The sequence below is a fragment of the Vipera ursinii genome (assembly GCF_947247035.1).
Source record: "Vipera ursinii genome assembly, chromosome: 2".
Taxonomy (NCBI): Eukaryota; Metazoa; Chordata; class Lepidosauria; order Squamata; family Viperidae; genus Vipera; species Vipera ursinii.
Window position 1 is genome coordinate 96,285,010 of NC_139513.1, and position 12,969 is coordinate 96,297,978.

A 12,969-nucleotide genomic window follows, 5' to 3' on the forward strand; every position below is an offset into this window, starting at 1 on the left:
GAGTGAGAGAGGCTGAACGTTGAGGCTCCGGCCACCCCTACCCCCCTCACCCGCCCGTCCGCCGGCCGGATTCCCGGACCCCGAGGGCAGGGATAGAGAAGAGGCAGCCTCGGTGGCCTCCGCCCCCCCGGCTCTCTTGACATCCAGGCCACCGTCCTGGCCTGAGGCTTTTGCTCGCGGCGTGTTTATCTAGCCTGACGGCGTGATCGATGATGGCGAAACGCAGAGGTTTTTGTAACCCAAGAGGCCTCTCCGGCCGACAGGAGACGCGGCCAAGGCCGGCTCCCCTGCCTTCTTCGCCTTCGGCGGCGCTTCGCGGAGCTCCATGCCTATATTAGGTGGGTCGGGCGAGCTGCCCCTCGCGGGCCCTGGCGCCCGGGCGGACCAATGAGAAGGCTCCCCAAGGGCAGGGTCCCTCCTCCTCGGGGGGTCCCGCCTCTCTACCTGCCTCCAGACGACAAGCCAAGGCTGGCCGCTCGGCCGGCGCGGCGCCCTTCGGAAGCCGGCGCTCGCGGGGGGCACCGGCCGCGGCTCCGCTGCAGCGCCCACCATGTTCCCCAGCCCCGTGACCAGCACGCCTTTCTCGGTCAAGGATATCTTGAGTCTGGAGCAGCACCCCAGCGGCCTGGCGTCCCTGGAGCTCTCGGCCTTGGGCTCGCCTTCCTCCTGCATGCTGGCCACCTTCAAGCAAGAGTCCTACCCGACAGAGGACGCCCCCCTCGCCGAGGCCCCGGCCGGCCTGGCCAAAGGCGGCAGCGGCGGCGCTTTTCCCGGGCCCTTCTTCGCCAAGAGCTACGTGGAGGTAGAACCGACCAAGGAGCCGAAGGAGAGCAAAAAAGGTAGCCGCGGGGGGGGAGGGAAGGGGGGGTTCAGCGGGCGTCCTCCGCCCACGTTGCGGGGCCGAAGCATCTTCGGCCACGCGGGTTCCCTGGGGAAGAGGGGCGCTTCCGAGGAGGGGATGTCCGGGGAGGTGTCTGTGGGTGGGAGCCCTGAACCCGCCTCTGCCTTGCTGGGCCGTTCCGCGTTGCCGCTCCTGGACGGGGAGAGACCGTAGGAAGGTTAGGGAACAGTAACCCAGTGTGGATGGCGGTCGACTTCGGGTGGCTGGGAGGGGTTGTAAGTGGAGCATTGGCGAAGACGCTTTCGACTCTGTTCGGTCCTGTGTAGGCTGCTTGGGGCGGGGGTGGGGGGGCATGGCAACGTCTCATCCCTCCCCTAGTGAAGATCCCTCGATGTCAATATCCTTAAATTCCTATGTGGGGGACTTGCTGTTTTTGTGACAAGTAACTGGTGACAATCCAAGTAGACAGTGTGTTATAATAATCAAGGTTAATACCCGTGATGCGGAAGAATTATACTTAATTATACTTATACTAATCCTACCATAGCTCTTGAAAATGTCTTTCACCGCCCTTGTTTGTTGCATTCCTTACAACAACCCCTGAGAGTAGTTCAGTGTTACCATATTTACCTGAAAGGAAGATTATCTGGAATTTGGAATGACTGCCCAAGAAAAATTTAGACAGAAAACAAAGTCCTCTTCTGACATTATCTTAACCTCAGTGGATCTAAGATAAACTCCCCCCCCCATTTTAAAGGGTAATTATCCAATAATAAATTAGTCTTTCTTTCCCTTGAAGTCCAGAATATTTGGAGTCAAAAATCTCTTCCCTAAAATTATCTTATTGAATCCTTCCTGAGTCCTTGTTCATAAATTCTGATCCTACTACTGCAATATTTACTCAGCTGCAGTAGGACTGACATTCAAAGATGTATAGACAATGCCCAAGTATTTAGAAACTACAGAGGCATCCCACCACCTCCAATTCCCTTCATCTCATTTTAAGCAAGTCCCCAAAATAATTGAAGGGCTAATATGAATATTTTAAGAAGTGCTGTGATTTTTCATTCTTCAAAATTCAGTGAAAGAGTTTTTGTTTTTATTAAGCATGAATCTATTTAAACAGCTGAATTTAGTGATTATGTTGTTATTGTTACTAAATGCTTACTACTAAGCTCTCCTTTCAGAGTAGGATATATATATATATACATATATATATATATATATATATATATATATATATATATATATATATATATATATATATATATATATATATATATATATATATAGGGTTCACGATAGCTGGATAGCTGCATCAAAACAGTTATAGTACAAAACTGTTTATACTGAGAAGCAATTCTGTTGAGTTCTTTGGATTCACTCATGGCTGAAAATGTCTAAATTTACATCCTAAGGCTGTTGAGAATATGTTTTATTAACCTGTGAAAGTCCCACTGATCCCAATGGGATTTGCTTCTGAATACACAGGCATGGGTTTGCAAATTGCACCACTCACTTGCTTTGGTTCCCACTTTGTTCTCTGGCCTCAAAAGACTTCTTGAGACTTTGGGACAGATTTTCTCTCCCAAATGCTACAATAACAGAAAAACAGAATTCTCGTGAACTGTTTTTTTTTTCTAGAACAGATTCCTGGGCAAATATGCCAATTATCTCCAGCTGAGATGGAGTGAAATGTTGAGGTCATCAAGCCAGGAGAATGACAGTCCATAAAAATGTTCTTTTGGAGCAATCCTCTTCTGGCATTAATCTTGCTCCCAAGGTTATTGGTGTCAAACTGAACTTGGATCCCATTTTTTGATCCCTTAAACTGCTATCTTTTGCACACTCACTTGGGAGAAGACCCCAACTTCTCTCCACTTCTCTCCAGGTAAGGTGGGAAGAGACCAGTAGTATTTCAATGGAATGCACAGCAGTGGGTGCCAACCTCCCAGAATCTCCAGGGATGTTGATTTAATCTCTATTGGAAAATGAATAGAGGATCCATTGGGCATTTCACGGTCTTTAACCTTTCCAAAGTGAGAACGTTCAACCACTGGAGCATTTCCTTGTGCTGTTGCCAGGAGATAATTTGTTCACGAGGAATTAGAGCTGGTCTGTGCATTTCAATGCTGGCCCCATATACCTGGCTACTACGCCCCTTTTGAATGTCCCCTAAGCAAATCAACTGAATTGGCCATGAACTTCTTAATTAGCAATCTCCTCTAGCGTGGAGTACAATAGGAAACAGACTACATGACACTCGGGGTTATCAGACCCCAGTCCTCTAATTTCCCACTTAAGGTAGTTACCAACTTTCTCTTCCCTGCTTTACTTGCAGCCTGTACTGAAATTGCACCCATTGATCTGAAAGCTGGTGAAAGGAACATCCCTGTTCAGGCGACCTATCTCTTGGTTGGAAGGAAGGAAATCCTTAATTCCTTCACTCTCACTTCAGTTTCTCAGGAAGGAATCAGAATGCAATTAATGGTGTGACTTTGCTTCTGGAAAACACCCAGCATCTTGACTTTGTATATTTATTCTGGTATAAGCCCTAGGCTTCAGCAAGAATCAACCTATGTAGGTCCCATTACGCATATACTTTAAATTGTAGAAATTAATGAACAAAAAAATGATGGGTCTATATATAATTAAAAATGAGTTTAATATTTAGCAGTCCTTTCCTTCCATTGATTTAAAACCATTTTACTCTCAAGTAAATGTTCACAAGACTGGGGACTGAAAGGTCCTGAGATCTAATTTTTTTGCCCTTATCTGTAATTCCACTTCATTTATATCTGAAGTGGAAAAAAGTTCCGCTAATTTCAGTCTGTTTCTGGGAGTATGCAAATTAAAATCCATTCCTAAGCCCAAATCACATACTGGGCAGAGTGTTGGATTGTTTAACTTTAGCTAATTGTTTGTTAGCTACAATTGGCTGGATACACACAGCATGCAGCAAAAGTATTTTTCAAGTATAATTAATAATAGGGAAATAGAATCCTGTTTTTTTTCATTGACTGAATTTATTTAATGGAGCTGCTTGAATTTGCTAAGAAGGCTTGTTATAATCACAGTAGCAACAAATGGTTGTAGTAACAAATAACCTTAGGCATTTGTGGTCTGGAAGGAGTTATGTATATTTCAATTTCTCAGCCTTGTTTGGAAATTAGACTGGGGCAATCCTTTTTCTCCGTTATTTTTGCCCAAATCATTTTTATTTGGTAGAATAAATCCTAGGGATTTCCATAGAGATTGTTTCCAGAATTTTTCTAAGATTGAAAGGTCCTTTTCATGAGCCACACAGGTCAGTTTCTGTGGGAGCAAATCGGCCACAGTTAAGCACTTGAAACTCTCAATTTTCTTCAGCTGGGGAAGTGAGAAATCATTTCTCACTTCATTTGCTCTCCTGTTTTGTTTGATCTGTGCCTCTCGTGTTAAATGGACTTCCTACTGCAACTTCAGTAGGATTACATACGGCAATTTCTACTGAACTTCCGAGGAGGTTGGTGGTACTTTCCAGGCATCCATGCCTCAATATTTCTGTCTGTAACTGAATTGGCTCCAAAACACACCTAGCAGACTTGAGGGACACCTATGTCCACAGGAGGAATGGGGGGAGGGGAGTGTCTCCTTTCTGTTTTAATGAATGCTATCGACTCAAATCAGGGCAGCTTTACGGACTTATAATTGTCCTTGGATCTTAGGGGAGAAATGTCCTTGGACCTTAGGGGAGAAATGTATGCCATCTATTTTGGAATTGTACTGGAATAATTTAGACTTACTTTTAAACAGCGCTAGTTTGGACAGCTGGGGGGTGGTGGTGGTGCGTGGAGATAGAACAAAACAAAAGCGATCAAAGCAAACGGAGAAATGGTCAATAGTTTCCGTAAGGGGGGGGGGTTAGACTGGGAGTGCTCAGGGATGGGTGGGGGCCACGGCCAGCCTGAGATGTACGATTAGGGACTCTTATGTGCCGTGATCATTCATCTACGGAATTCACCCCTCTTAGCGTGATCTACCTACAAGGTAGCTGTAGAAATCAGCTGAGAATAGCGAAGAGAGAGAGGAGAGAGGAGAGAGAGAGAGAGAGAGAGAGAGAGAGCCATCAAACCAAAGCGAAGGACGGGAAGCCTCGCCGGGCTCAGCAGGCGACGGAGCGGCCGCGGGCGGGCGAAGGCTGTTTCCTAAAGCTGCTGCCGCCTCCACCCTCTGATCGCCGCTTCGGTTTCTCTCTTTTTGCCTTCCCGCAGAGCTGTGCGTCCTCTCGAAGTCTCTGGAGCAGGAGAAGCGGGACGCCGAGGAGGCGGAGCGGCCCCGGCAGAGGAAGAGGCGGAAACCCCGCGTGCTTTTCTCGCAAGCGCAAGTCTACGAGCTGGAGCGCCGCTTCAAGCAGCAGAAATACCTCTCCGCTCCGGAGAGGGACCACTTGGCCAACGTGCTGAAGCTCACCTCCACCCAGGTGAAGATCTGGTTCCAGAACCGCCGCTACAAGTGCAAGAGGCAAAGGCAGGATCAGAGCCTGGAGCTGGTGGGCAGCATCCCGCCGCCTCGCCGGATAGCCGTGCCGGTCCTGGTCCGCGACGGGAAGCCCTGCCTGGGCGACTCGTCCCCTTACAGCTCGCCCTACAACGTCAGCCTCAACCCTTACAGCTACAACGCCTACCCGGCTTACGGCAGCTACGGCGGCGGCGGCGGCGGCGGCACCGGGGCCTGCAACGCCAGCTACAGCTGCAGCTATCCGGCCGTGCAGAGCGTCCAGCCTTCGGCCGCCGCCGGCAACTTCATGAACTTCAGCGTGGGGGACTTGAACCCGGTGCAGACGTCCATCCCGCAAGGGAACGGCGGCCTTCCCGCGTTGCACGGCATCCGAGCCTGGTAGGGTCAGAGGGCCAGAGGCTTTCCGGGGGGAAGACTCGGCTGCGGCCCGGCGCCTCCTTCGGAGAAGCGCCCTACCCGATCGTCCCGGACATCGGAAGCCGAGAGAGCGCGCCCTTTTCCGCCTTAGGTGGGGCCGAGGAGGTTCTCCGGCTCTTTGGACGGGGAGGGTGGGCGCGGAGGTGGGAGCGCCGACTACCGCTCCAGCTTTCGGCGGGCCACTTCGGATTTCCTTAGGACCGAAGTCTGATGGAGGCCTGGCTTCTGAATAGATCGCACCTCGCTCCAAAGGCAGGAGGTGGCCGGACCTGTGTCCCTTCGCCCCCGCTTCGAAGTTACGTCCACCACCAGGACTCCGGAAGTCGCCGAGCGCTTGGCGTTAATAGGGGGCGAGTTTCGTTTACCAATCCGCACCTCTTTCCCACTTTTTAAAAATACCGGCTAAATCTGCCTATGAACCGCGAAGGACCTTTTGTCGAACCGACTTCCTTTTCCAAGACCAGCAGAGAACACGGGCGCGCCCCATCTCTTTCCCACCATTTCTTCAAAAGCCCGGGTGGCCAGGAGGCTTTTGTCTTGCGGGAACTATTCCTGGTTTGATTAGTTTGCCTCGAAAGGCCGGCCGTACTTGCTTTCCGGTGCGAGGCGGAGGGTCGGCGCATCACCCACCCCAGGAGGAGAAGGCGCAGGCTGTTGTGATCTCTCCCCCCCCCCGTAGAATTCTGCACTAAATCGGTTTGCTGAGAGTATGAAATGCACTGCCCGGCCGTGGCGTTGACTTCTTTCGGGATGGGCGGGGGGGAAAGGGAGGGAGAGGCCGTTGGTTTCTGTACCCCAACAAAAAAGAACTGATGTCTTCTCATTAAAAAGAGTGGCTTGAATTTGGGCTGCTTATTGTGTTTCCTTGCGCTCATTCGGAAAACCGTTTGCTTTTAGTTGGAGTGGAAGTGGGAGAAGCGCCCCCCCCCCATCCCGCTAGGGCAGGGGTCTTCAAACTTGGCCCTTTTATGACTTGTGGACTTCAACTCCCAGAATTCCTCAGCCAGCTGGCTGAGGAATTCTGGGAGTTGAAGTCCACAAGTCATAAAAGGGCCAAGTTTGAAGACCCCTGCGCTAGGGAGATACCGCGATGGAGCTACGATTCTCACGAGTCTAATATCCCGCCGCCCAGTCCGAAGGGTGGCTTCTTGTAACTCGCAAAGCCTGTGAAGTCCCACTGAATTTCTTTAGACGTGAATGACTCCTTTTGCTTACTGTAGATAGGTAGAGTGGCAAAGCCTCCCGCTGTTGGAATTTCCAAAGAATTTGCAATGCAATCGAGTCGAAGCAACAGTAGCCACAGACGCTTAACCCGCGCGGGTGGCCGCGTCCTCTATCTGAAATCACAGGCACAAAAAAGCATTAAGGGCATTAATTTAGAAGTAGGCCTTAAATCTCACTGTGCAAAGAGGCCTATCTGCATAGTCGATGGCGCTCTTGCTCCAAAGGGCTGTAGACAAAAGGCTTTTAGTCCTAGATTTGCCTATAAAAGCAGGAACTTGGAATGGCGATTGTAGTCCGGTGCACTTTTTCTCGAAAATTATTCAGACATTTATTAACCCACGGCTATTTGATGCAACCAGCACCTAATCACCATTAATATGCGGAGCGCGGCCATCAAAAGCGAAACAATTACACCCAGCTGGCACATTTTGCGCGAAACCACCCAAAGACTATAGGGCCGCCTGACACACGCAAACAAACAGGCAACAAGCCTCCCCTCCCTGTATAATGAAATTAGTGGTGAAATAACTCGGATAACACTATTCAGACATTCTCTGCTCTCTGGGCTATTAACCCATTTTAATGTGTAAGTAGTTTTAACTGTTTGTACGGTCCACTTGTCTCTGGACAAGATGGGCGGCTCATAAATTAAATAAACCACCCAGAAGATCGGACTCTGCCTGAGGAGCGAGTGGAGGCAACGACGCCCACCCAAGCTGTTTCGAGGTGTCGGTCGGTCTTTGCAGATCAGGACCCTTCCAAACGAATCGAGCCTTTAGCTCGAATCGCAAAATTTCCAGCTCACCCAGTCGTGTTCGCTGAGCATTATGAGAGCTGGAGTCCCCAAGACAACTGAGGGGGAAGCGAGCCGCAAAGAGTGCCACTTGACCGAATAGGATGGTGTTTTCTGTAATTTAAAGCAAGTCAGTAAAGATCAGCACCCACAGGTGTCTTTTGGGGTCTCTCTTATTATCCGACAGTCGAAAGAAACTGAAAGCTCCAAATTTGCTTCCTCCCCGCCCTTCCCTAAAAAAAAATATCCTCTTTTCAGACCAAGATAATAAAGTCAAACTTCTTGTAATCAAACTCGGCTTCTGGGAGCTATTATCTAGCACTGTGATTTCCTGGTGGCGTTTCGTCCAAACTCTAGCCCGCTCTGGTTGTCTTTGATTTCTGATTGCAGAAAAGCCTGGCCAGCTGCTGTCCCCTGTCAAGTTGCCGTCACCTCGATTGCTTTACCGTGCTTCTTAAACAGCTGCCTGCGAGAGGCATTGCACGACAGTTTCCATGCTTCCCAATGGATATGGCCACTGAGGAAGTGGACGATAGGAAAGATCGGCCTTGGGCTTTAGTTGAAATTTGTATTCTGAAGAAGCGGACTGGGTGATCAATCGTCACCTTTAAGGCTGGTTCTCTTCGTACTGGCTGCCCGAGACTGACGGGGAGGGGGGGGTAACCCCGTTTCTTCGACCAAGCAAGCATTACAAGCTTTGACCTTACGACTCCAGAGTTGCCGCGGGGAGACGGTCCCGCTATCTTCGAGGACCTTCGGCGCAAAGGCAGGCGAGGAAAAGGCCAAGCGGAGCCGCTGTGGAGTAGTCTGTCGGCGCCTTTCGTCTTTCCCAACGAAAGAGGACGGCCGCCGCCTTAAGAGTAGCCTCCGCGGAGGCAGGCGCTGTCACCACCGCGCACGAGCAGGACCGGTAAACTACTAAGTCCTGCCAAGCGCTGCGCCTTCAATTCGCGTCCGTAGCTCCGGCTCCGGCGCCGCCGACGCGCACTTCGCCATCGGAAACCTCTCTCGAAATCGGACTCAACGGGAGGAAAGGCCGCCTCCCCACCGGTGTGCGGGTGGGCCCTCCAGCCCTCTCCCGTCCGTCACTTGCCTTCGGGAGGCGGTTGCATCAGGCAAGAGATTGTTGGTGGCTTGCTTTTTTTGTCCGAGAAGAGCTCCAGGAACAGCCGAAAGAGGCTATGGTGGGAGCTGTTTTCCATATACCTGGAGGGCGCCAAGGGTTTTTTTTTGTTTTGTTTTGTTTTGGTGTGTGTGTGTGGGGTGGGAGGATAGGGGATATTGGGGTGGACCGGTTGAGCAATAGCAAGGACGAAGTTGCTACAGTCCGGTGGAGCATCTCCCTTGGAGGGAAGCCCTTCCTCCCCGGATTCCCATCCAGCTCCTCCTTGGCTGCGCGTCTCCATCCTTGTTTACTGATGGGCTCGATAGCCGGCAGGCTCCCTCGCCCTCCTAATGGCGCTCTGAAGCGCCTCGGAGCCCCCCAGGATGTTTTGACTGCGTGGGATTGTTCTGTTTGTTGTTGGTGCGCTCTCTCGTTCCCATCCCCTGACATCCGAGAAGGGGATTTTGATCACCAGCAACCCCAAGCTCAGGACTTCCATCCGGATTTCTCTCTCTCCCACCACTCCCTCCCTCCCTCCCCCTCCCCCATTCTAGCAATTTTATATTGAGGCTGCAAAACAAGGAGAGGGAGGGGGAAAAAATCACTCAGGTTTTCAAGTTTTGGGAAGTTTGCCCAAATAAGCAATTTCACACCAAATTAGGCACTTTCCTGTTCTTCCTTTAAATAAAAAAGAAAGGAAGGAAGGAAGGAAAGGTAAGATGGTGGAAGAAGGGAATTAAATCAGCCCTGGTATGAAGAAGGTGGGTAGAGTTATCTTCCCTTCTACCTGGTACAATTTTTTGAAGATAAACTCGGAGCAGGCAAAAGATCCTACTTAGTCAGACAGCATATTTGGAACCTGAGAATGAAAGCCTATCATCTTGGTCACTGAGAAAGGATGGCTACCAAAGGGCCCAATTGTCATTCAGGAGAGTCAAATTCCTATGGGCCAGTTTTTAAAAAAAACACAATGAAAAAAGCTGGTCTAGAACTGATCAAATGGCTCTCTGCCTAGCTTTGGATTCTTATTTTCATTTGTGATGCCCCAACATCTGCAACTGAAAGGCAGACAAGTCACAAGTACAGGGAAACAATATAGATGGAGTAGCCACTGAGATCTTCTCCATGAATTCATCATCTGTAAAGGTGAGGGTGTAGGAGGAAACCTTGCCATTGAATATAGTTTGATTGCCTGTTTGTTTCAAGCAAAATATGGTAATTTGAGCCTGGCCCTTTCTATTTCAAGTAAGAACTCTGGATTGATTTGTTCTTTGATTTGCTTTCTTGACTGTCCCTGGTATTTTCAATACTTGCCTATAGTTCAAAAGCACCAATCCTGTTCCTTCCTTGCTTCTTTGTAGTCCAGTTTTCACTACTATTCTGTGTCCCAGGGAAAATAATGGCCTGCACAATTCTGATTAGGTATAAACATGTCACGGTATTGACAAGACCCTCATTGCTACTCTACCAAGTGTTAGTCTGTGAGGTATTTCATGATTGTAGATGATTTACTCTTGCTAGTGGATGTTAAAAAGCAGAAGCTATCCACCCACTTCAGTACTGTATCTTCATTGTCCGTTCCAAGATGGACTTCCCCTGTCTGTTATCATTGGATTTGGCATACGTTATAATTACATACTCTGATCGCTATATTTAATTTAGTCCCTTTGCTTTCATTACAAGAGTTTGCAGATCGTTTTTTTATATATCAGAGCAGTGGGATCAGCGTAACACATATGACTGGTGTTTTTCCTTCCAGTTTTAAAATCATGCTTATCTTTCCATTCAGCCACTACAGCCTTATCTCACTCCTTTGCTGATCTGGGGGCTGGTCTGTTTTGTCATGGTATATCTGGACTGTGGTCTCTTCCTGTGTATAGGTTTTACATGTGAACAGAACTGAGGGTCTTGCTATAGTCAAAGAATCACATAATGACTTCTTTTTGGTGTTCTTTGGCTTTTTTTCGATTATTTAGAGTTCATCAGCAATATTATTTCCCATTCGCCAGCCTTTTTTTAAAACAATCATCTTGAACATCTGACATCTCCCATTCCGTCAAGGGTCTAATCTGTGAGCGATGACCCTAAGTATTATTTTGCTAGCATTTGACATTAACGTTGTGGTGCGATAATTTGCTGACTCTGTTAAATCTTTTTCTTTCTCTTTACATAAACTGAGCTCTGATTTGTTGGCCCCTGTGTCATTTACCAAATTTTCTGACTTGATTGGATTAGAACTTTACCGATTCACCTTCTATGGCTTGCCATATTTCTGTACTAGTCTATCAAATCTTGAAGCTTCTGATTTGGCAATGATTGGGGTGCTTCATCCTCAAACACGCTAAGATTTTCTTATACGGTAAATATGGAGTACAAGCTAAAATATATTGGTTTTGACATCCCTACTGTACAGAATTTTAAAATAGTCTTTCTAGCTCAGTTTGATCTTCTTTGGGAGATCTTTTGAAAGCCTTTTTTTGTCCGTTTCTATTTTCAGTGTCTTATAGATATTGTTGTAATACTTTTCCTCCTCTCTTCTAACAGCTCCTTGAATTTTCTGGTTACATTTCTTCTCGGCATTTTTGTCTTTCTTGCGTTTGGCTTTTTCCCCCCAGCCACTTCTTCCAACTGACTGACATCCAGTTTGCTTTCTTCTCTTTCTTGATCTATTCCACATTAATTCTTAACAAATTCTTTGATTTTATTTTTATTCCACTGTTCCTATGGTTTCCTGCCCATGAGATTCAGAACTTCAAAGCACTTCCTGATGCTCTCCTTGAAAATTGTGGATATATATTAAGAACATATCATGGAAACTAACTGGCTTTCTTCTACCACCTTAGGTTGGCTTCAAACTTACGCCCGCAAGAAATTTGTGATTTCTTTCATAATTGACTCCTGGGCACAGCCTTATCATTACAGATTAGCTCTTTCTATTTGGCTTTTCTGCGTGCTGCATCTGGTGTTGTCCATGTACATAGGCAGCATTCTGGTTGTTTGAAAAATGTTTTAGCAATGAAGAATTAGTTAGATAAAAGCAGAAACTGAAAAGTCATTCTCCTGTTCAGTTCTGTTGTTTTCTAGGCTGTAAAGTCCAGCTACATTTCCCTCTGCACCGTTTCCAGCTTTGGCATTCCAGCCTCATGAATTTTACTTGTACGCTCCATTTATTTCATATTGTAATTGACTATAAAATATATTTAAAAAATTATATTTAAAATATTTAATATTTTTATTTATTCCTAACAGGGAGCACAATTAACCCTCGGAAAAGCTTGCCTTCAGAAGTTGTGGGTGCTTTATCACTGGAGGTTTTTAAGAAGAGACTGGACAGCCACTTGTCTGAAATGGTATGGGGTCTCCTGCTTGAGCAGGAGGCTGGACTAGAAGACCTCCAAGGTCCCTTCCAGCTCTATTCTGATAAAAATTTATCTTAAACATAAACTATGCTTTAAATGGCCAAATGGTGGTTGGAGCCTAGCGGAATAACTATGATAATAATATGATAAAAGAGCTGTCTTCCAGTCTAATTGCTAATATTTGATCTTTGACTGCAGTATACCCAAGTACTGCATATACTATATCCTTCTTGAATACAAAAGCAATGCGGTTCTATTTTGGTTTTTCATGGATAGCCACTTGAATTCACTGATCACTATGATATCAATGTGTAGTCAACTACTTCATCTTTCACTTGAACTGTTGATCTAGGTCCTATCCCATATTTATGCTTCTTACTGTACATTCCATATATTCCCACTTAATTTGTCTTTATACCTTCGGATTGTTTGTCTTCTTGCACAGCAACATCAGGAACTAGATTTCCCAAAGGTTTTAATTTATTCATGTCATACATAGCACTCACATCATATAAAAACCCTCAGCTGTTCCTCAGTATTTCTGGACATATCTAGTGTTGGAAAAACTGAAAGGAAAGGAAAGAGAAGAGAATGACCAGCAGCAAGGTGAATGGACTGAGTTTCCTACCTTACTGCTCTTCAGCAAAGTGTTGTTGAGTGTCCTATTGGAAGACCTGAAAGACCAGGTAAGAGACACAGATCATGAAGAAAATCCAGATGTGTAGTCACT

General features: G+C 47.2%; 1 protein-coding gene across 1 annotated transcript; it reads left to right on the plus strand.

The window, feature by feature from the left end:
- Window positions 1–550: 550 nt before the first annotated feature.
- On the plus strand, window positions 551–5,723 carry NKX2-5 (NK2 homeobox 5; the record flags this gene model as incomplete). The annotated part of the gene is made up of 2 exons (XM_083356580.1): window positions 551–839; window positions 5,095–5,723. 2 exons carry the CDS (start codon window positions 551–553, stop codon window positions 5,721–5,723), a joined length of 918 nt encoding a protein of 305 aa, XP_083212706.1.
- Window positions 5,724–12,969: the final 7,246 nt, after the last annotated feature.